The sequence below is a fragment of the Hemiscyllium ocellatum genome, chromosome 13, assembly GCF_020745735.1.
Source record: "Hemiscyllium ocellatum isolate sHemOce1 chromosome 13, sHemOce1.pat.X.cur, whole genome shotgun sequence".
In the NCBI taxonomy this organism is placed as follows: domain Eukaryota; kingdom Metazoa; phylum Chordata; class Chondrichthyes; order Orectolobiformes; family Hemiscylliidae; genus Hemiscyllium; species Hemiscyllium ocellatum.
This window is the reverse complement of record NC_083413.1, coordinates 411785-435031: the sequence shown is the minus strand read 5'-3', so window position 1 is coordinate 435031 and position 23247 is coordinate 411785. Positions and strand designations below refer to the sequence as shown.

Below are 23247 nucleotides of genomic sequence, written 5' to 3'. Positions count from 1 at the left end.
ATGTGGCTCTGGTTCCCACCCCCCTGCTAACCTAGTTTAAACTCTCCATAATCACACGAGCAAATCTCCCACCCAGGACATTTGTGCCCCTCCAATTCAGGTGCAACCCGTCCTTCATGTACAGGCCCCACCTTCCCCAGAAGGTATTCCAATGGTCTAGGTATCTGAAGCTCTCCCTCCTGCACCAGCCTCGCAGCCACATGTTAAGCTGCATTCGCTAACTGTTCCAATTTTGCGACATTAAAGGCACATTTTTTGTGCAAATCACTGCTGCTATTCTGGTTGTAGAAATTTGTGGATATGAGCCCATTTCATGTCCTTTTAAAATGAGTTATAGTAAAGTTTCAATTCATAGTGGAAGCTATTAACAAAGGTTTTTTACTATCACAACTATTGAATGAACAGAATACCAAATGAATAAAGCATTCTGAAAGAACACATGTTGCTGGAAGAACCACATGAATGAGGCTAATGTTATTTGCCTGTCGTACACAGTGCATGAACTAAATGATCAAATCCTGTACACTATGACATGAGGTAAATGTAACCAATGCAGGCTTATTCATAACCATATGACTGGCTTGAGTGTACTATGTAAGACTGTGTGAACACAGATAGTAATTTGATCCAGTTGTAATCCGATTACAGGATGCTGATCAAATAACAGAAGATCATGGCAAATAATCTATGATAAAATAGATGAACATCTCATCCGCACTCCAGCATGCAATCTTTTTCAGTCACACAATGATAAACTTTCCCTTTTATAGTTCACCATTTATTCTGGAAATTCTGTCCAAATTTAATTTACTATTTTTTTAAAATTCAGAAACTGATTCTTCAACACCCTCACCTTTCTCTCTTTGTTGTTCTCCTTCAGAAGCATAGGACCATAAGACACAGGAAGTAAGGCCATTCAGCCCATTGAGTCCACTCTGCCATTTAATCGTGGCTGATGGGCATTTCAACTCCACTTACCTACACTCTCCCCAGAACCCTTAATTCCTTGCAAGATTAAGAATTTATCAATCTCGGCCTTGAAGACATTTAACATCCCGGCCTTCACTGCGCTCTGTGGCAATAATTCCACAGGCCCACCACTCTCCAGCTAAAGAAATGTCTCCCCATTTTCATTTTAAATTGACCCCTTCTAATTCTAAGGTTGTGCCCACAGTCCGAGTCTCCCCATCTAACAGAAACAAATTCCCAGCGTCCATCCTTTAAAATGCATGTATTATCTTGTAAGTTTTTATTAGATCTCCCTTCAACATTCTAAACTCTAATGAATACAATCCCAGGATCCTCAGCCGTTCCTCGCATGTTAGACCTTCCATTCCAGGGATCATCCGTGTGAATATCCGCTGGACACGCTCCAGTGCCAGTATGTCCTTTCTGAGGTTTGGGGCTTAAAATTGGACACCATATTCTAAATGGGGCTTAACTAAAGCTTTATAAAGTCTCAGAAGCGCATCACTGCTTTTATATTTCAACCCTCTTGAGATAAATGACATTACATTTGCTTTCTTAATCAGACTCAACCTACAAGTTAACGTTCAGAGAATCCTGGACTAACACTCCCAGATCCTTTTGTACTATGGGTTTATGAATTTTCTTACCATTTAGAAAATGGTCCATGCTTGTATTCTTTTTGCCAAAGTGCAAGACCTTGCATTTGCTCATGTTGAATTTCATCAGCCATTTCCTGAACCACTCTCCTAAATTGCCTCTCCACCTCCTCAGAACTACCTGCCTACCCACCTAACTTCATATCATCTGCAAACTTCACCAGAATACCCCCAGTCCCTTTATCCAGGTCATTAATATATGAAGTGAACAACTGCGGACCCAATACTAAACCCTGTAGGACACCACTAGTCACTGGCTGCCATCTTGAAAAAGAACCTTTTATCCCGACTCTCTGCCTTCTGTCAGACAGCTGATCCTCAATGCATGCCAATAGCTCACCTCAAGCACCATGGGCCCTCACCTTACTCAGCAGCTTCCCTATCAAGAGGCACCTTATCAAAGGCCTTTTGAAAGTCTAAATAGACCACATCCACTAGGTTTCCTTGGTCTAACCTACTTGTTACCTCTTCAAAAAATTCTAGCAGGTTTGTCAGACACGACCTCCCCTTACTAAATCCATGCTGACTTGTTCTACTCCAATCCTGCACTTCCAAGAATTTAGAAATCTCATCCTTAATGATGGATTTGACAGTTTTACCAACTTCTGAGGTTCGGCTAATCAGCCTATAATTTTCCATCTTTTGTCTTGATCCTTTCTTGAACAAGGGGTTACAACAGTGATTTTCCAATCATCTGGGACTTTCCCTGACTCCAGTGATTTTTGAAAGATTACAGTCAGAACCTCCACTATTTCCTCAGCCACCTCCCTCAGAACTCTAGGATGTAGCCCATCAGGGCCAGGAGACTTATCAATTTTTGGACGTTTTAGCTTTTCTAGTACTTTCTTTCTTGTAATGGCTACCATACTCAACTCTGCCCCCGATCTCCTTACAGGAACATGGCCTCATGCTCCTGTATAATTCAGTCCTTCCCTGTCTAAGTAGCTGTTCTTCACACCTAAAACCATCTGGTAAGTTTTAGCAGCCTGCATGGCTGCAGAATATATCATAACCTGATCCTAACATCACCTGACATTTATATATGCACTTTCTGGTATAAATCAGGAGTGCGGAGGTCAGGTTGTTTGAGGCCAAAGGTCATGGCCCTATTACTGACCTGCTTTATATTAGCAAAGACCAGAGGTTTAATCAAGGATATTTCTACTTGTTGTGGTATCACTGATCCCAATTTCATATTTCGGGGAAGCCACTGACTGCATCTTGAGGAGGTAAGAAATAGATATTAAGATAACTTGGGAGTATCGTTCTTTTTCATTCCCCACTGACCATTTAATTGTTTACTTCTGATTTTTTTTTCACCAAACTTAAGTTAGAAAACTTATAAATCATAACACCTTTTGTTACATTTGATCTCCTTTCTGCATATTTTGAGAAGTTGAATTTTTTTGTAACTCTATCAAATGGTATTACAATTGTTTTATTTAATTTGCTTGAAGCAAGGTAATTATCTTACAAATTATCTGGTAATCCAGCTGTATGGAATGGAATTGTATTGTTCAAGAGTTACATTGCTCTCCCCAACCTCATCCCTAGTCATTTAAATAAGAGGCCCACACACACACGCTCATAGACACGCAGCATTTACTCCTGCTAGGCCTATTTTCAGCAACTGTCTCTTATTACTGCATCCTGCCTTAGCTAAACAGAAAAAAATCCTCAACTATAATGAAACAAAAAAAGGTAATTATTAGCTTGTTTGCAAAAAATAAGCCACTCAATAGAAACCACATGGACTTATGGGCCAAGCATATTCAAAATAGCACTTAATTTGTTTTAATAAGCAACAAATATGCAGCCCCTGAGTACTGACTAATTACTGTGTTCTCAGAAAATTGCTTCACAAAGCATACTGGCATCAGATGGACCTGATATTACAAAGCTCTTTGCGGTTTGCGGCGTGCTTATGGCATTTGAGAGTGATGAAAGCTTGTCGGGTGGTAACATTTAGAACATTTAGAAATTAGAGAGGGGGAGAGAGAGGAAAGGGAGGAGGGCAGTGGGGGGAAAGGTATGAGTGAAACAATGAAGTGTGAAGTTGAAAGACTACACCGAGTGGTGAATGCCGTTAGCCTTCTAAGATTAGCCCCACATGTGGTTTCTACATATGGTGCACAAACCATACATTACTTGTACATTGGGAGTTCAACAGACATTCAGAATCCAGCATTGTTGGAATCATTGGAAAATAAAATAAAATTGTGAATCCTTAACTTTTTTCACTTTCTGATCGTTAGCAGATTCTCATAAAACTCCATCAGGAAGGATTTCATATAGTAAAGCTAAAGTTTGTAATTCAAATGTTCTGCTGTTCACCTATCAACTCTCAATATCAGGAATTGAATGAGAGCATGATGTCAATAGCTCATTATTCTCATAGTCTATTCAGATCACATAAAACTACATATGTATAAATGAACTGCATGTTTAAAAATGAAACAAATTAAATAATATTCAGAGTTTTTTAAAAAACCTGATGTATTAGTATCATACATTTTCTCATTAAATGAATGAGGCATTTATAATTTTGATTTCCATCTTTCAGTAATATTTATGAGTGAATCTTGAATGCTTGTGTTACTTAAGGTAAAGAATATCAGAGGGGTAATGTGTGAAGATGGAATAAACATACCAGCCTTGACTGAAACTAGTTGGGGAATAATAGGTGTAAATTGAAACTCTATCTACCTCCAAAAAATATGACTTGGCACTAGTTTTACAAAACTGCCTTCTGCTGTAGCAGTATAGAATATAGAACAATACAGCACAGAACAGGCCCTTAGGCCCACGATGTTGTGCCGAACGTTTGTCCTAGGATGCTATACACCATGAGAACAATGCGGGGGAGAACCTTTTGTTTTGAAGTTCATTGCTTTTGCCGCAGCAATTTCAGTCGCCCTACATCAAGATGACAGCTGATAGCCATTTTCTTATAGTCAATTCCATAACCAAAAATGCTAATAATTGAATTAATAGAATGACAGACACACACAATCAAAATTATATCCTTTACATGTTTTTCTAGTAGCTAAATTAACATTGAACTGAAATCGCAGTTGAAACGATTGCTATTTCCATTGTAGGTTGTCAGATTTATAGGTGCTGGCATTTGAACTCTTGAATTGATGTAGAACCATAGAAATAATACAACACACAAGGGGACCATTTGGCCCAACCTGTCTAATCTCACCCAAAGACACCCAGATCCCCTTTCTAATCCCATCTTCCTGGCCATTAGCCATACAGTTTATGGCACTTAACGTGCAGGTCTCAGGACTGTTTGAAAGAAATAAGGGTCTTTGCCTCCACAAACAATTCAGGCAGTGAATTCCAGACACACACCACCTTCTGTGTAAATACATTTTTCCTCAATGTCCCCTCTATTCTTTCAGCTTCTTAGCTTGAATTGATGACCCCAGGTTTTTGAACTCTCTGCCAAGGGAAACAGGTTCCTCCTGTCACTCTATCTCTACCCCACACAGTTTGGTATACCTCAATCATGTCACCTCTCAGCCTTCTCTATTCCAAGGAAAACAACCCCAATCTCTCCTTATTGCTGCAATTCTCCAGCCCTTGCAACGTTCTAGTAAATCTCTGCACTCTCTCCAGAGCAATTGCATCTTTCCTGTAATGTGCTGACCAGAACAGTGTACAATAATCCAGCTGTTACCTTACCAATGTCCTGTATAGTGTTGCCATTACACCCTTACTTTTGTCTTCGATATTAGATTAGAGTAGATTAGGTTACTTACAGTGTGGAAACAGGCCCTTCGGCCCAACAAGTCCACACCGACCCACCGAAGCGCAACCCACCCATACCCCTACATATACCCCTTACCTAACACTACGGGCAATTTAGCATGGCCAATTCACCTGACCCGCACATCTTTGGACTGCCAATGAAGAAGAACATTCCATCTGTCTTCTTTACAACATTATCTGCCTGTACTGCTACCTCTAGGGACCTGCCAAGATCTCTCACTTCATCTATCCCCCTCAGTAAATCCCCATTTATTGTGCATTCCTTTTAAATTCATTTAGACAATATCCACTACACTACCCTCATTGATCCTCTTTGTCACTTTCTCAAAGAATTCAATCAAATTTCTAAATCATAACCTTCCCTTAACCTGCTGGCTATGCCTGACTAATCCTTGCATTTCTAAATGACAGTTTATCTGATCGCTCAGAATTGTTTCTAACTATCTGCCTACCAGTGAAGTAAGACTAACTGGCCTGTAATTCTTTGGCATTCCTTTTGTACCCTTTTTAAATAACAGAAACATATTTGCATTCCTCAACCACCACACCTGTGTCTTGTGAAGATGGAGAATAATCCTCACAACATCTGCTGTTTCCTCCCTGACCCCCTTCAGCATCCTAGGGAACAACCCGTCTGTCCCTGGTGACGTATCCACTTACAAGAACTCCTCTAATACTTCCTCTCTTGTTATGATTATTTTGTCCAATATTTCACACTGCTCATCTTGGATTACTATATCCAGATCATCCCATCTTTTTGTGAATACAGAGACAAAGAATCTTCCCTTGTACTTTTCTAGATTTGCCAGTGAAGTCAGTTCTGTTATAAGCTCAACCCCATCAATTTCTTTTGTTAGGTGCTTTTTAATCCTTGTTTCTGTTGTCTTTCTGAATTGCTAAATCCATCACTAACTAATGTTCAGCACGAATTGATTATAACACAATTTTGGCCCCATCAGTTTAAATGGCCTTGCTAATGTATGATTTTCTTATAATGCAAGATTACATGAGAACTGAACTAGTGCGATATATCAGCCTGTTTTACCTCCCTTTATGCATTACCTCACACTTTTCAGAGTTGAACTCCATTTGCCATTTTCCTGCCTACTCTATTATTTTGAAGCTTACAGCTATGCTCTGCACTATCTAGTAGATGGTCAGTTTTTGTGTCATTTACGAATTTCCCAATGGTGTCCCCACAATCAAGTTCAAGTTGTTAATGTATAAAACAAAAAACAGGAATCCTAACACCGAGTTCTATGGAACACCACTTGAAACAGCTTTCCATTTGCAAGGGCAACCATCAGCCATTACCCTTTGTTTCCTGCTGGATCCAATTCGACACATTATCCTGTATCCTATAGGCTTTTACTGTTTTAATCAGTCTTCCAAAGAGACCTTGTTAAGTATCTTACTAAAATCGCTGTAGACAACATCCACTGAACTATCCTCATTGATCTTCCTCATCACTTCCTCAAAGAATACAATCAAATTTATAAGGCATGATCTTCCTAGAACAAAGCCATGCTGACTATCCCTGATTTGCCCATGCATTTTGAAGTGACAGTTTATCTGATCGCTCACAAATGATTCTAACAATTTGTCCACTACTGGTCTATATTTGTTTAGCATTTCTTTTGTACTCTGTTTAAACAATTGAACCATATTTGTATTCATCTAATCACCCATCACCTCACCTGTGTCTAGTCAAGATTGGGAAATAATCTTCAGAGTATCTGCCATTTCCTTCCTGACTTCCTCTAACATCCGAGAGGACAATCCATCCGGTCCTGGTGACTTATCCACTTTCAAGGATTCTACCTCCTCAAGCAGGTCCTCCCTAATTATGATTATTTTGTCCAATATTTCTCACTGCTCCTCTTGAATTACTATATCCATATCATCCCTTTCTTTTGTGAATATGGAGACAAAAAATTCATTTTAAATTCTTCCGATATCCCATGCATCTTCAATCAATTTCATTTCTACATCTCTGATAGGTCCCACTTTTTCCTCAACTATCCTTTTGTTCTTTATCCACTAGTAAAACATGTTTGGGTTTTCCTTCATCTTGCTTGTTATAATATTATTTTTTATGCCTTCTCTTTGATTTCCTTATTTCTGTTTTAACTTGATCGCTGTACTTTCTATACTCCCCTAAGCTATCTGCAGTGTGGCGTTTTTGTGACTGTAATAAGCTTTGATGTTTTGTTTAATCTTCCCTTTTTTTTCTAGACAAGTATAGGGGCCTAGATTTGGCAGAACCATTCTTATTTTTGGATAGGACATGTCTGCTTTGTGCCCTAAAGATCTTACTTTTTAGCACCTCCCATTGATTTATCCTTTAGCTCCCTGTCCAGTCCACCTTAACCAAATTAATTTTCAGGTTTGCAAAATTTGCCTTCCTCCCAGTTTAAATCTTTTACTCCTGATTTATTGCTGTCCTTTTCCATGATTCTACTAACTCTAACTGAAATGTGGTCACCATTCCCGGTGAGGTTGTCAATATCACTTTACCCACATATTCATCTTCATTTCCCCAAACTAAATACAGAATTGCATTTCCTCTCATTGGGCTTATCATAAATACGAGTAAAAAATGAGGTCTGCAGATGCTGGAGATCACAGCTGAAAATGTGTTGCTGGTCAAAGCACAGCAGGCCAGGCAGCATCTCAGGAATAGGGAATTCGACGTTTCGAGCATAAGCCCTTCATCAGGAGGCTGAGATGCTGCCTGGCCTGCTGTGCTTTGACCAGCAACACATTTTCAGCTTATCATAAATACATAAGATATGGGGTCAGAATGAGGCCATTCGGTTAATCAAGTCTAATCCACCATTCAACCATGGCTGATATGCTCCCCACTCACACTTTCCTGCCCTCTCCCCATAACCCTACAACCCTTCCCAAATTAAAAAAATCAGTCTAACTCCTCCTTAAATTTACTCACTGTCCCAGCCTCCACCACACTTTGGGGAAGCCAATTCCACACATTCACAACCCTTTGGGAGAAATAGTTTCTCCTTAACTCTGTTTTAAGTTTGCTACCCCTTATCCTAAGACTATGACCGTTCATTCTAGAATGCCCCACAAGAGGAAGCATCCGCTCTATGTCTATTTTATCCACATCTTTTATCACCTTGAATACCTCAATTTGATCTCCTCTCATTCTTCTAAATTCTGCAGAGTAGAGGCCTAAACCGTTCAATCTCTCTTCATACGACAAACCCCTTATCTCTGGGATCAACCTAGTGAACCTCCTCTGAACTGCCTCATTGCCATTATATCTTTCGTCAACCAAGGTGATCAAAATTCAAGAGTCAAGAGTGGGGTTATTTGTCGTTTCTACCAGAGACAACTCATACAGGAAAAACAAGACAGTGTTCCACTAGGACAAAGGTGTGAGATGGACAACACAAATTACACGAGAGTACAAACATACACAGGGCAGCATAATGTGCACATCATGCATGACAGCACAGTAATTCCTGACAAGACAATAGGCACAGTGCTGGACAAATTACAATGTAAGGTAAAAATTACAATATAATAATGAATGATCATTAATAAAACATGCAACAATTTGAAAAGTCATGCAAAGAATTGCAGATGGAATAGAGTGTGATCATACAGTATTAAGGAGCCTGAAGGCTTGGGGGTGGGGGTGGGAGAGAAATTGTTGCACAATCTGGCTGTGAGAAACTGAATGCTCCACTATCTTGTGTCAGATGGCAGGAGGAAGTGGAGTTTGAGTGAGGGGTATGTAGGGTCTTCCGCAATGCTGTTAGCCTTGTGGATGCAGTGTGTGGTGTAAATGTCGGTAACTCAGTGAAGACAGACCCTGATGATCTCCTCAGTGGTCCTCACTATCTGTTGTAGGACCTAATGATCCAAGATAGTGCAATTCCCTGAGCCAGGCAGCGATGCAGCTGCTCAGGGTACTGTCAATGAACTCTCTGTACAATGTGATGAGGTTGGGGGTAGGCTTTCCTCAGCCTACATAGAGAGGCTGCTGGGCTTTCTTGGCTATGGAGCTGGTGTTGAGGGACCAGGTGAAATTTTCTGCCAGGTGGACACCAAGTAATTTGGTGCTCTTCATGAACTCCACAGGAGAGCCACTGATGTCCAGCGGAGAGTGGTCACTCCCCCCCCAACATCTGTCTCCCTCCAGCAGAATGAACTGGGGCTGAGGTGGGAGCTGACCAGGTTGATCTGGCAGATTAAATGCCTCCCAAACTCACCACAGGATACGCTTTTAATCTGCCCAAAGATACTGAAGGTTTGACATATTGTATCTGAAACCAGTTGTTTATCAAAAGATAGCTAAAATATTCCATGTAAATATGTTGATAAACATTTAATGATCAGCTGTTTGTCATCATTATTTATTAAAATTCTGTTCAAGTACTTAATCTACATAAAAACTGTACATTTAGTACAAATATCCAGCACTTCCAGTAACTTTTCTTTGCAGTTTTTTATAGTTCTCATCTATAATAATCATGCCTTACCCCCAAATATAATTTACAATTTAGATATGATTTTTGTGCCTGACGTTTAATTTATGTCCCCAATTCTGCCATGAAATACTCATTGATTAACCAAGAATAAGCCTTTCAAAAGTCTTCACAATGCTGTAAGCGAGCAATATATTTTGATTATTTCCTTCCAACTATTTTACTTTAACAAGCAGCAGGAGAAGTCATAAGTAGCAAAGGAAACCTGTTAGCGTAATCTAAAGAGCCTTTCACTAATTTTCTTGTATTTACTTTTGTTCAAATTAACATTTTCTGTAAAGGATGTTCTGGCGATGGAGAGAATACAATGAAGGTTTGTCAAAACTGATTCCTGAGACAGCAAGACTGAAGTGTGATCACAGATCGGATTGGTTAGAACGATATTCACTGGACGTTTGAAGAATCAGAGATTACTTAGAACATAGCATATCATAGCAAAGTACAGCATAGAACAGGCCCTTTGGCCCACGATGTTGTGCCCAGGATTATTCCTGATCTAAAGTGGAATAACTTAACCTACACACCCCTCAATTCACAATTGTCCATGTGCATGTCCAGCAGTTGCTTAAATGTCCCCAATGACTCTGCTTCCACCACCACCGCTGGCAACGCATTCCATGCATTCACAACTCTCTGCGTAAAGAACCTACCTCTGACGTCTCCTCTATACCTTCCTCCTAACACCCTAAACTATGACTCCTCGTGACAGTCAATCCTGCCCTGGAGAAAAGTCTCTGGCTAACGACTCAATCCGTGCCTGTCATCATCTTGTATACCTTGATCAGGTCACCTCTCTTCCTCCTTCTCTCTGGAGAGCAAAGTCCAAGCTTAGTCAACCTGTCTTCGTAAGACAAGCCCTTCAGTCCAAGCAGCATCCTGGTAAACCTTCTTTGCACCTTCTCCAAAGCCTTTGTATCTTTCCTGTAGTAGGGCGACCAGAACTGGACACAATATTCCAAGTGTGGTCTCATCAGGGACTTGTAGAGATGCAGCAAAACCTCGTGGCTCTTAAACTTGATCCCCTGTTAATGAAAGCCAAAACACCATATGCTTTCTTAACAACCCTATCCACTTAGATGGCAACTTTGAGGGATCTATGCACTTGAACGCCAAGATCCCTCTGTTCTTCCACACTGCCAGGAATCCTGTCTTTAATCCTATATTCAGCATTCAAGTTAGATCTTCCAAAAAGCATCACTTCGCATTTATCCAAGTTGAACTCCATCTGCCATTTCTCAGCCCAGCTCTGCATCCTGTCTATGTCGTGCTGCAGTCTGCAATAGTCCTCGATGCTATCAATGCTACCTCCAAACTTTGTGTCGTCTGCAAATTTACTAACCCACCCCTCAACCTCCTTGTCCAAGTCATTTATAAAATCTTCAAAGAGCAGAGGCCCAAGAACAGAGCCCTGTGGGACACCCCCTACCACTGACCTCCAGGCAGAATACTTTCCATCTACAACCACTCTCTGCCATCTGTCAGCCAACCAATTCTGAATCCAGATCACCAAGTCTCCCTGTATCCCATACCTTCTGATTTTATGTATGAGCTTACTATGGGGAATCTTATCAAATGTCTTGTTGAAGTCCATATACACCACATTCACTGCTCAACCTTCATTGACCTGTCTTGACACCTCCTCAAAGAACTCAATAAGATTTGTGAGACATGATCTGCCCCTCACAAAGCCATGCTGACTGCCTTTAAACACTCTTAACCTTTTCCAAATAGTCATACTTCATAGAGATCTGCAAAATCCTAACAGGACGAGGTAGAGTAATCACAGGAAAGATGTTCCAGATGACCAGGGAATCCAGAAGCAGGAATCACAGTTTCAGGAAATGGTGGTGTCCATTTAGAACTGAGATGAGGAAAAATGTCTTCACCCAGAGAGTGGTGAGCCTGTGGAATTTTCTGCCACAGTAAATGGTCAAGGCCAAACATTGAATGTTTTCAAGAAAGAGTTTGATATAATTATTAGCATTAAAGGGATCAAAGTGTATGGGGAGAAATGAAGTACAGAGGAGTGAGCTGGATGATCAGCCATGATTATATTGATCACATGGCAGAGCAGGTTCATGAGGCTGAATAGCCCACTGCGGTTCTGATTATCTTTGTTTCTAAGCTTCCACCTTTATCAGACTGACACGGCACAAACTCAATGTGACATGAATAACTCCCTGCACATGAACAATCAAAGATGTCAAAGACTCAGGGTCAAATCTTCCAAGGTTCTGAGTGATTTGGGCTATAGTAAGGTGTGGTAGATTTGGATAAAACAATCTGATGAGGTCAAGCTCAATGTCAGGATTATATTGTTTCATTTTGTATGCTTTTCAGCCCAGGACACAACCTACAAACGACAGCTCTTTCTTACATGGACATGGGTATCCAATGTTCAATGAACCATTGCCACCATCGTTGCACCGCTCCAATGCAGAACATTCTGAAGCAGAAAATTAATCTCAAATTAGCGAGGCAAGGTTTGGTTTGGATAGTCAGCGTGGCTTTGACAAAGGGAGGTCATGCCTAATAATAGAGGTGGGGGAGTGGCATTGCTAATCAAGGATAGTATCACAGCTGCAGAAAGGAAGGTTGTCGAGGAGGGGTTGTCTACTGAGTCATTTTGGGTGGAAGTCAGAAACAGGAAAGGAGCACTCACTTTATTGGGAATTTTCTATAGACCCTCCAATAGCAACAGAGACACAGAGACAGATTTTGGAAAGGTGCAGTGATAACAGGTTTGTTGTCATGGGTGACTTCAACTTCCTTAATATTGAGTGGAACCTTCTTAGTTCAAATAGTTTGGATGGAGCAAACTTTGTCAGGTGTGTCCAGGAAGGATTCCTGACTCCATATTTAGATAGGCCAACTGGACGGGAGGCCACATTGGATTTGGTGCTTGGCAATGAACCAGGTCAGGTGTCGGGTGAGAGAGCATTTCGGTGATAGTGATTACAATTCCCTGACTTTTACTATAGTCATGGAGAGGGATAGGAGCTGATAGTATGGTAAAGTATTTACTGGGAGAGGGAGAATTATATTGCTGTTAGGCAGGAACTGTGGAGCATAAATAGGGAACAGGTATTCTCATGGAAGTGCACGACAGAAATGTGGAGGTTGTTCAGGAAGCACTTGCTGTGAGTGCTGGAAAGGCTTGTCCCAATGAGGCAGGGAAGGGGTTATGGAGTGAAGGAGCCTTGGATGACAAGAGATGTGGAACATCTGGTCAAGAGGAAGAAGGAAGCTTACTTGGAGACACAAGGATCAGACAGGGCTTTAGAGGGTTACAGGTAGCCAGGAAGGAACTGAAGCGTGGACTTCGAAGTGCTAGAAGGGGCATAAGAAAACCTTGGTAGGCAGGATTACAGAAAACCCCAAGGCGTTCTACACTTAAGTGAGGAACAAGAGGATGGCCAGAGTGAGGGAACAGACCAATCAGGAATAATGGAGGGAACCTGTGCCTGGAGTTGGATGAGGTTGGGGAGGTCCTTAATGAATACTTTGCTTCAGTATTTACAAGTCAGAGGAATCTTGTCATTTATGAGGACAGTGTGAAACCGGCTGATGTGCTCAAACAGGTTGATGTTCAGAAGAAGGAAGTGCTGGAAATTTTGAAAAAAACATGAGGATAGATTATTTCCCTGGCCCAGATGAGATATACCCAAGATTATTACGGGAAGTGAGGGAAGAGATTCCTGCATCTTTGGCGATGATCTTTGTGTCCTCACAGTCCACTGGAATAGTGCCAAATGATTGGAAGGTGGCAAATGTAATTCCCTTGTTCAAGAAAGGGAATAGAGATAACCCTGAGAATTACAAACCAGTCAGTCTTACGTCAGTGGTGGGCAAATTATTGGAGAGTTATCTGAGAGACAGGATTTATGATTATTTGGAAAACCATAGCTTGATTAGAGATCATCAGTGTGGCTTTGTGAGAGGCAGGTCATGCCTCACAAGCCTTATTGAATTCTTTGAGGGTGTGACAAAACTCATTGATGAAGTTAAAGCAGTGGATTTGGTGTACATGGATTTTAGCAAGGCATTTGAGAAGCTTCCTCATGGTAGGCTCATTCAGAAAGTCAGGAGGCATGGGATACAGGGAAATTTGGCTGTCTAGATACAGAATTGACTGGCCAATAGAAGACAGAAGGTATTCAGCCTGGAGCTCGGTGACCAGTCGTGTTCCTCGTGGATCTATTCTGGGACCTCTGCTCTTTGTGTTTTTTTTAAATGACTTGGATGAGAAAGTGGAAGGGTGGGTTAGTAAGTTTGCCAATTACACAAAGTTGGTGGAGTAGTGGATAGTGTGGAGGACTGTTGTAGGTTGCAACAAGATATTGACAGGGATACAGAACTGGGCTGATAAGTGGCAGATGGATTTCAACTGAGAATAGTGTGAAGTGATTAATTTTAGAAGGTCAAATTTGAATGTAGATTACAGGGTTAAATGCAGGATTCTTGTCAGTGTGGTGGAACAGAGAGATCTTGGGTTCCATGTCCATAGATCCCTCAAAGTTGCCATCTAAGTTGGTAGGGTTGTTAAGAAGGCATGCAATATGTTGGCTTTCATTAGCAGGGGGATTGAGTTTAAAAGCCAATGGGTTAAGTTGCAGCTGTACAATGTCCCGGTTAGACCACACTTGGAATACTGTGTTCAGTCCTGGTCATCTCATTATAAGAAGGATGTGGAACCTTTAGAGAAGATTTACCAGAATGTTGCCTGGACTGGAGGGCATGTCTTATGAAGAAAGGTGAAGGGAGCTAGGGCTTTTTTCATTGGAGCGAAGAAGTATGAGAGGTGACTTGATAGAAGTGTACAAGATGATGAGAGGCATATATGGAGTCGATAGCCAGAAACTTTTTTCAAGGGGGAAATGGTTATTATGAGGGTCATAATTTTAATGTGATTGGAGGAAAGTTTAAGGAAGATATCAGAGGTTAGTTCTCTACCCAGAGAGTGGTGGGGGTATGGAATGCACTGCTGTAGTGGTAGTCGAGTTAGATCCATACGAAACATTTAAGTGAGTCTTGGATAGGCACATGGATGATAGTAAAATGAAGGATATGTAGGTTAGTTTGATCTTAGCGTAGGGCAAAAGGTTGTCACAACCTTGAGAGCTGAAGGGCCTATACTTTGCTGTACTGTTTTATCTTCTGTGTAAGTCTGTTTGAATTTCTTGAGATGAGGGTAGGGATGTGGATTGTGTTGATTTCAGCAACACCTTTAGAAAGTTCTTACATGGGAAACTGATAAAGAAGGTAAAAGCTCATGGGACCCAGGTAACTTGACAAGATGGATCCAAAACTGGCTTTGAGATAGAACATTGTGGTGGAGGTTGTTTGTGTGACTGGAGACGGGTGTCAATGGTGTACCACAGGAATCAGTCTGACCTCCCTTCAGTATTGAGCATAAAAGATCCTGTGGCACTATTCAAAGAGAGCAGCAGCATCCTCCCTTATTCTATGCTCAAAATTAATCCCTTGGCATTTATCACCAAAATTTAGTGTTAATATCATTCCTGTGTATGAATCGTTGCTGAACACAAATTGACTGCCAAATTTAACAAGACAACAGTGACTATGGCCTGGATTATGACCTTTTTTTATGGAGGGGGAGAAAGAGAGAGAGAGAGAAGGAGAGACAGAGAGAACACGCCCCCCCCCCCCCCCTTATCTCTCTTTCTCTCTCTCTCTCTCTCAAGACAGAAATGATGGATATGGCCATAAATCAGAAGTTGAAAATCTACCTTCATGCTTCAATGGATATACACCTGGAAAATTAATAATGAATTAATGAAGTAAATGGCAATAATATAGTGATGGGTGACTAATTGTGTCACCTAACATTGATTGTGTTTTCTCTATAAAATTCAAGAACAAAGGCATTGCCGGTCATTGTGCCAGTTATAGAACACGAACAATTACTTTTCCCCTAAATTGATGGACATTAAAATTGGGAGTTTTAACAACTGGTGGATAATTGTCAACATCAGTTTTATGATCAAGAGCTAAACTGAAAATCTACCTATGCTTTTCCATAAACATTAAATGAACCTGTGACTGATTTGATTAAGGGCTAAATTCTAAGCATCCAATAAAGCTAATTTTTAAATCCTAAAGATATTCTAGAATATCCGTGACTGGGTCCATGGGAAAATAAAAATGTACTTAACAGGAAAAGACTGTTACATTTCATCTGACCAAAACTTATTTTGTCAACCATTTTAATTCTTAAGAATAACTAAAAGCACGCCAAGTACCAGCATCAGTTTTAAGCAAATGATCACCTTGTATATTTTCTAAAATTAATGAATATTATGGGTTGGAAATATCAAGCAATTAAATAGTTTGAAGTCTGACAGAAACAATAAGATCAGAGGCATGATGTTGGAGACCGTCAGATAGGGTGGGGTGGGTAGAGTTTTCAAAACCATTCAATCAAGTATTACTCACTATCTCTGGTAATTATATTAAAAGCTTGAGGCAGGACATTTTTATGATCAACTAATGATTTTTAATCATCATTCTTATGGGTGTGTCTATGTAATAAACACACCACTAAGTTAGGGTCTTGGATAACTAAGTTATATTTTAATAATTACAGTTTGGAATACTTTGTAGTACAAGAAAATAAAGAGTGTTTTGGCCTAAAGATTGCTGCTGCTGCCAATAATAACGGACAAACACAACTTATTTTTATATCATTCCTTTGCCTGTTGCTTTCACAGCAACAATAGTTTAACTGAGTTAATGCTTCCATTAACATAACAGAGTAAAATCATCTGAACTTTAATTTTCACCCATAGCACTTTCCAGAATTTTTGCTTAATGATTTCACAACATAAACACTAAGATTTTCACTTTCGCTTTTCATCAACCTACATTATTTCTGTCTTTAATGGGAATGTTGAGTTTGTATTTCTGTATTGGTGCCAAAATAGCATGTAGGCAATTCTCACAGGTTTCTTTCTCTTTAAAATCAATGGGTTGACAATTTGGTGATACTCAGTTTATGTTATTTCATAAAGTTACATCTCGAGTGGGTAAAAATCATGATCAGATGATCACAGACATGCAAAAACCTAATCATAATATTTGAAGCTGCATTGCATGCTGACCAACAATGAGAGAATTAAAACACAGGTTAATATTTAGGTGTGATCCTTTATCAGAGTTGAGTCCTTAGAATTTGTTTGTAATGTACTAATTTCCTCTTATCCCTGTTGCAGGTTACATAGTAATTATTTATTTAACATCGTTCAATTATTATTCTCTCTTTGTCTCAGACCATCTTCCCTTCACCAGCCTTGGGCAGCTGTGTGAGCCAGAACAAGAATAGTGAACTGACCTTAGCTTGTGAACATACAATATGGCCCTAATTGGTAACATATTCTAAGTGTTTTATAAATTCTAACTCAAAAATGATACACTTGAAAATAGAATTAAAAGAAAATCAACTGCAATCTGTAAAGTTGTATGAAGTCTGTGCAACACCTTTCACTTTCATGTTTAAAATAACTGGGAATCATTCAGGTAAAATTTTATTTGGATTGAGAAATAAAAGCTACAATTAGCAATAAAATGCTAGAAAGATGCATTGAATAAAGTCTTCAGCAAATTTCTATGGGACAAGATAATGTCTCCCAGTCACTGTTGATGCTGGAGATCAGAGTCAAAAAGTGTGGTGCTGGAAAAGCACTGCAGGTCAGACAACATCAGAGGAGCAGGAGAGTTAACGCTTCAAGCATAAGCATTTCATCAGGAATGAAGCTCTTCATCTTCCTAATGAAGAGCTCATGCTCGAAACATTGACTTTCCTGCTCCTCGGATGCTGCCTGACTTGCTGTGCTTTTCCAGCTCCACACGTTTGACACTGCTAAATAGTAAACCTAGTTAGAGACAAAAAAACCTGCAAGATGTTGGAATCTAAGGTAGACGAGCTGGAGGCGGGAAGAACACAGCAAGCCAGGCAGTATCAGAGCTGGAGAAGTCAACGTTTTGGGTGTAACCCTTATTCAGGAAATAATAAACCTATACACCTTTAGCATATACCCACATCCACACCATTCAACCACTCAACTCCTCATTCGTGCCCCTAAATAATTTCTAAATTCAGTAATTTGTAAATTTACCAAATTTGACATCCAAAAATAGTCCTTTGGTACAGTTTAAATTTTATTGCCTATCTTAAAGATTAAGCAACTCAAGTAGTTATGAGCAAAAACAGAAATTGCTCAAGAAATCTAGCAGCTCTGGCAGTATCTGTAGAAAGAGAGACAAAGTTAACGTTTTGATTCCAGTGACCCTTCTGCTGAGTTGCTCCAGCAATTTCTGTTTTTGTTTTGGTCTTCAGCATCCACAGTTCTTAGTTTTATTTCAGCAGGTTTTTGGCTGCAGTTTATGTTTAATTGCTGTGTTTTTACATATCATTAGGTCAGCTTTTCAGAGGCTGCTTAGGTTTTGTGAAGCTGTTGGTCAGCTTTTATTAGTTGTTAAGGTGAGCATATAGTTTGAGCTGAAAGGCAAAGATATATTGCATAAATACTGTATTAAATTTGTTGATAGTTTGTTATGGTCATCACCAGTGAGCTAGTAGCATTTTTTATCGAAAATCTATAAAAAGCTATCAGCTCCCTTCAGACCAATGGCATCTATTAAAACCTTCAGTGCATTCTATTTATCCTTAGTATTTAATGTGAATGAGTTTTCAGAAATATTCAAATGCAAGAAGGCTACCATGAGTAATAGTAAGAGGGGAAATCGAGGACGTGATTGTCGGTCCATGGGAACCAAGAGTGCAGGATGGGATACATTCAATTCAGTTTCCTTCTTTTCAGCTTAAAATAGCAACTGGATCATTGCATTGTGATAGTCTGTCAGTCTTTTATAAATGTTGAAAAATAGTTGTTGACAAGTGATTCTGTGCATTCAATACCCATTGTTTTCCTTCTTTGATGTGCAAGTGATGAGTATGAATGCAGCAACAATTCACTATAAACCAGTGAAGATCCCTAGATACGGCCAGAGACTCCAGGATTCTTTCTTAAAACAAAAATCTGGATCCATTCAAAAACTGAGTTTATTATATATATGAATTCGGATTCAAGCACAAATATCATCATTCCAATTAGCTATAAACTCAACCATGTACAGAGGAAAATATGTCACCTTGGGGCAGCATGGTGGCTCAGTGGTTAGCACAGCTGCCTCACAGCACCAGGGACTCAGATTTGATTTCGCCCTTGGGAAACTGTGTGTGTGGAGTTTGCATATTGTCCCCTTTCTGCATGAGTTTCCTTTGGGTGCTATGGTTTCTTCCCACAATCCAAAGATATGTAGGTTGGGTGGATTCTCCCAGATCTTTGGTATTAGTGATTTACTTAAAACCAAAAATATCCATCCTCCTCTGGCACTGAATATGACATAATTCACAAAAAACAATTACGTATACCTGAGATTTCTTACTATGTGAATACTTCCAGTAGAAAAAAATTCCATGCAGCGCAATTATGGTTAAATTATGATTTGATATTGTTCAAGTTGGATTTTCATTTGGCCTAACAACTTTATAATCATAATATTGTAGGTTCTATTTACACATTGAATTAAATTAACTAGATCTCAGACTTCCCCAGTATAATCTTTGCTGTATGTAAATTATTCATATCTTGTCACAACTCCACATGTTCAGTTCTCGTTGATATATTGCTCCTTAGGTGACATGTTTTCACTTTTCATTTGCAGGTGAAGTTTGTCGCAAATCATATACACAGTTTTCTAACCTATGTCGCCATAAAAGGATGCATGCTGACTGCAGAACACAAATCAAATGCAAGGACTGTGGTCAGATGTTCAGCACGACCTCCTCATTAAACAAGCATAGACGATTCTGTGAAGGCAAGAACCATTTCACTACAGGGGGATTATTTGGTCAAGGCATTACTCTTGCAAATGCTCCAGTTCTGGACAAGTCCAGTTTGGTTAACATGAATCATAGTAATCCTGGTCTTGCTGACTATTTTGGTGCAAATAGGCACCCAGCTGGACTAACCTTTCCAGCAGCCCCTGGCTTTCCATTTAGCTTTCCAGGTTTGTTTCCTTCAGGTCTTTACCACAGACCACAATTGATACCTGCCAGCTCACCAGTGAAAGGACTATCAGGCACAGAGCAGAACACCAAACACGCAAGCCAATTGCTGACGTCACCACAGATCCTCCCAAGCACACCAGACATTTTGAAGGCAGTAAATCGACAGTCATCCTCAGATGAGGTACAATCAGCCAAAGTTCCAACTGACAAGTCATCTGAAGAGAAGCCACAAGGTAAAACCAGTGATCATTCGGAAAGCAGTGACCTTGATGATGTTAGCACACCCAGTGGCAGTGACTTGGAGACAACATCTGGATCTGACCTGGAAAGTGACATTGAAAGTGACAAAGAAAAAAATAAAGAAAATGGTAAAAGTGCAAGTGATAAAATCAACAGCCCTCAGGAAGCAGTCCCTATCAACAACAATAAGAAAGAATTTTCCAACCACTCACTTTTTTCCCCTCCACTCGATGAACAAATTGCTGTGACAGGAGCAGTTAATGATTCAATAAAAGCTATTGCTTCTATTGCAGAGAAATACTTTGGTTCTACTGGACTTGTTAGCATGCAAGATAAAAAAGTAGGGCCACTTCAGTATCCTTCCATGTTCCCATTTCAATTTTTCCCTGCGTTTTCTCAACCAATGTATCCATTCCCAGATAGAGAATTAAGTGCTGCTGTACCCTTAAAGGTAGAACCACAATCGCCAAGTGAGCTGAAGAAGCTAAGGAGTGGGAATGCTGAGTCACCATTTGACCTTACCACCAAGCGCAAGGAAGAGAAACCAATGCCAGCTGTGACCTTAAAGCCACTGGTCTCCCATTGTGTCAGTGAAGAGCAACCATTGGATTTAAGCATGAGCAGCAGAAGCCGAGCTTGTGGAGGTACACAGGTAGAACCAAGGAAAAACCATGTGTTTGGGGAAAGGAGGGATTCAAGTGTTGATCAAGCCAAAAGCTCAGACCACTCCCTGCAGCATGCCAAGCCAACCCCTTTCTTCATGGATCCTATTTACAGGTAAGGCAGTATATTGCATTTGGTTTGATAGTTTAATGAAAATTTAAATGAACACGTTGAAAACTAATAAGCATTCTTATTCCACAGATCAAAGTAATATAAAGCAGAGTAATTCCATGGAGTCAATTTTCAATTTGAATGCAACGTTGTAATTTTCAATAGCCAATCAAACCATACTTGTCGTAGCTCTGCAGTCTCTCACAGTTTAATGTTATAAGCCTCACACTTACTTCTCATTGGTTGGAATATTCTAGTTGAACTTAAAAATCACACAACACCAGATTATAGTCCAACAAGTTTATTTGGAAGCACTAGCTTTCGTAGCACTGCTTCTTCATCAGGTGGTTGTCCAGTTAATTTAGTTAAGATCTAATTAAACTTAGAATCATAGAAGCCCTACAGTGCTTAAAGAGGCCATTCACCTATCAAGCACTGACCCTCTAAAACATATCCCACCCAGATCCACACACCCACCCCTAACCCTGCATTTCTCATGGCTAACCCACCGAGCTTACACATCCCTGGACACTGTGGTCAATTTAGCATGGCCATTCCACCTCATCTGCATAACTTTGGACTGTGGGAGGAAACCAGAGCACCCAACAGAAATCCATACTGACACAGGGAGAACATGGAAACACCACGGTCAGCCACTGAACTGCCTGCTTCCACACTGTAGTGATTCTATGATTCTACAGTTCCACACAAATGCAGTCACCCATGACTGTGGATCAAACCCAGATCCCTGGCACTGTGAGGCAGCAGTGCTAACCATTAAGCCACTATGTCACAGGGAGCACATTTGTTTTATTCCAGTTCAGAAGCGCTTCATAAATTCCAATTTATATTATCATTATTTAAAGGAATAACATTCATTATATCAGGATCATATGTTACAGTTCAGTTAAACTATCTTAGTACGCATTCCTCTTGCTCACAGCTTCATCTTCGTCTTTATTAGTTTATGATTGAGTATAGTAAGTTAACAATCATTGGTCAAAATTTCTTGTTTTAAAATATTACATCTCATTCCTCTTTATACCGTCTCATCTACTGAAAGCGTCTCACTACAAAGAAAAGCAACAAACCTATTTCTCTGCATCCACCAATGTAACATTGCACTAACTCATAGATTCACAATGAAGTAAAATTCCCGATGGGCTTCTCCTTACTTCTTCTATGTGGCTGGTTCTTCATTTGCTCCAGAGACCTGTATCTGATGGTCTAGCTGAGCTTACTGTCTACAGAATCACAGACATAAAAAAAATTGACCATGACCAAAAGTCATATTTTTAGAGATTTTCTTGCATCAAACTTTGGACTTGTCTGTTAATAATTGCTTTGATTCAGGCAATAAACTGATTAATATACTGCCCATTGTATAGGCTTTTCAAAATGGTTTCAACAACTGAGATTAATTTTGTGAATTTTGTAAACAATTTTGTCAAAGTAGAGTGGAGAAAAGGAAACTTTCTGACCCAGTTGAAGCACTAAAGGAGAAGTACATGAAACCTACTCCTGGTTTCTTATTCCATCCACAGGTAAATCAACTTCCTTGTTAATTGCATTAACATTAATGAAACAGGAACAATGTCATTGCAGACTAATGCTTTTGGATTATTATGTTTTGATAATATCATGTATTTGTATTTGTTGTGTAAATCTAAGAATGTGATACCTCCCCAGCACACTGTATTTGTGTATATTGTAAGTCAGAGATAGCAAGTAGCATTTAGGATTATTTTTTATGAAATGTGAGGACTATTATGGTCCAGCTGCACAGTTATATTATTGTGTTTTATACATAGATGTACAAAGCAAGGAGTACACTGTGTTACTGTTTATTATCAAAAGATATCTTGAAACCCAGTTATGATTCTACAGTTCCATGTTTGTGAAGGGATTACATTTAGTGAACAACTTATTATTGTTTATTATGTGACTTGGAAGAATAATATGAGTTGTTGTGGCCAAATTTGTTCATGGGGGAAAATATGAAGAAGGCAAAATCTGTAAAAGGATATTGGTAGGTTAAGTTTAATATAGTCATAAAGATCTACAGCCCAAAAAAAGTCCCTTTGACCCATCACATCAGCAGTGGTTAACTCAACTCCTTCACTTTTCTAATCCCATTTCCCAGCACTTGACCCATAGCCTTGTATTCCTTGTCATTGCAAGTGCACATCGAAATACTTCTTAAATGTTGGTGATCTTT

The 23247-nt window shown here is 39.8% G+C and overlaps 1 protein-coding gene across 12 annotated transcripts in view; it reads left to right on the top strand.

The window, feature by feature from the left end:
• Positions 1 to 23247, top strand: part of mecom (MDS1 and EVI1 complex locus) — a 239013-nt gene that overhangs the window by 95120 nt on the left and 120646 nt on the right. For 7 of the 12 annotated variants that reach the window (XM_060834453.1, XM_060834461.1, XM_060834452.1 and 4 more), the window contains exons 7-8: positions 19670 to 21032; positions 22483 to 22573. In XM_060834453.1, the coding sequence (XP_060690436.1) occupies positions 19670 to 21032; positions 22483 to 22573 (1454 nt within the window). The remainder of the gene's footprint in view (positions 1 to 19669; positions 21033 to 22482; positions 22574 to 23247) is intronic. The other 5 variants (XM_060834462.1, XM_060834460.1, XM_060834457.1 and 2 more) reach the window with 1 other exon arrangement.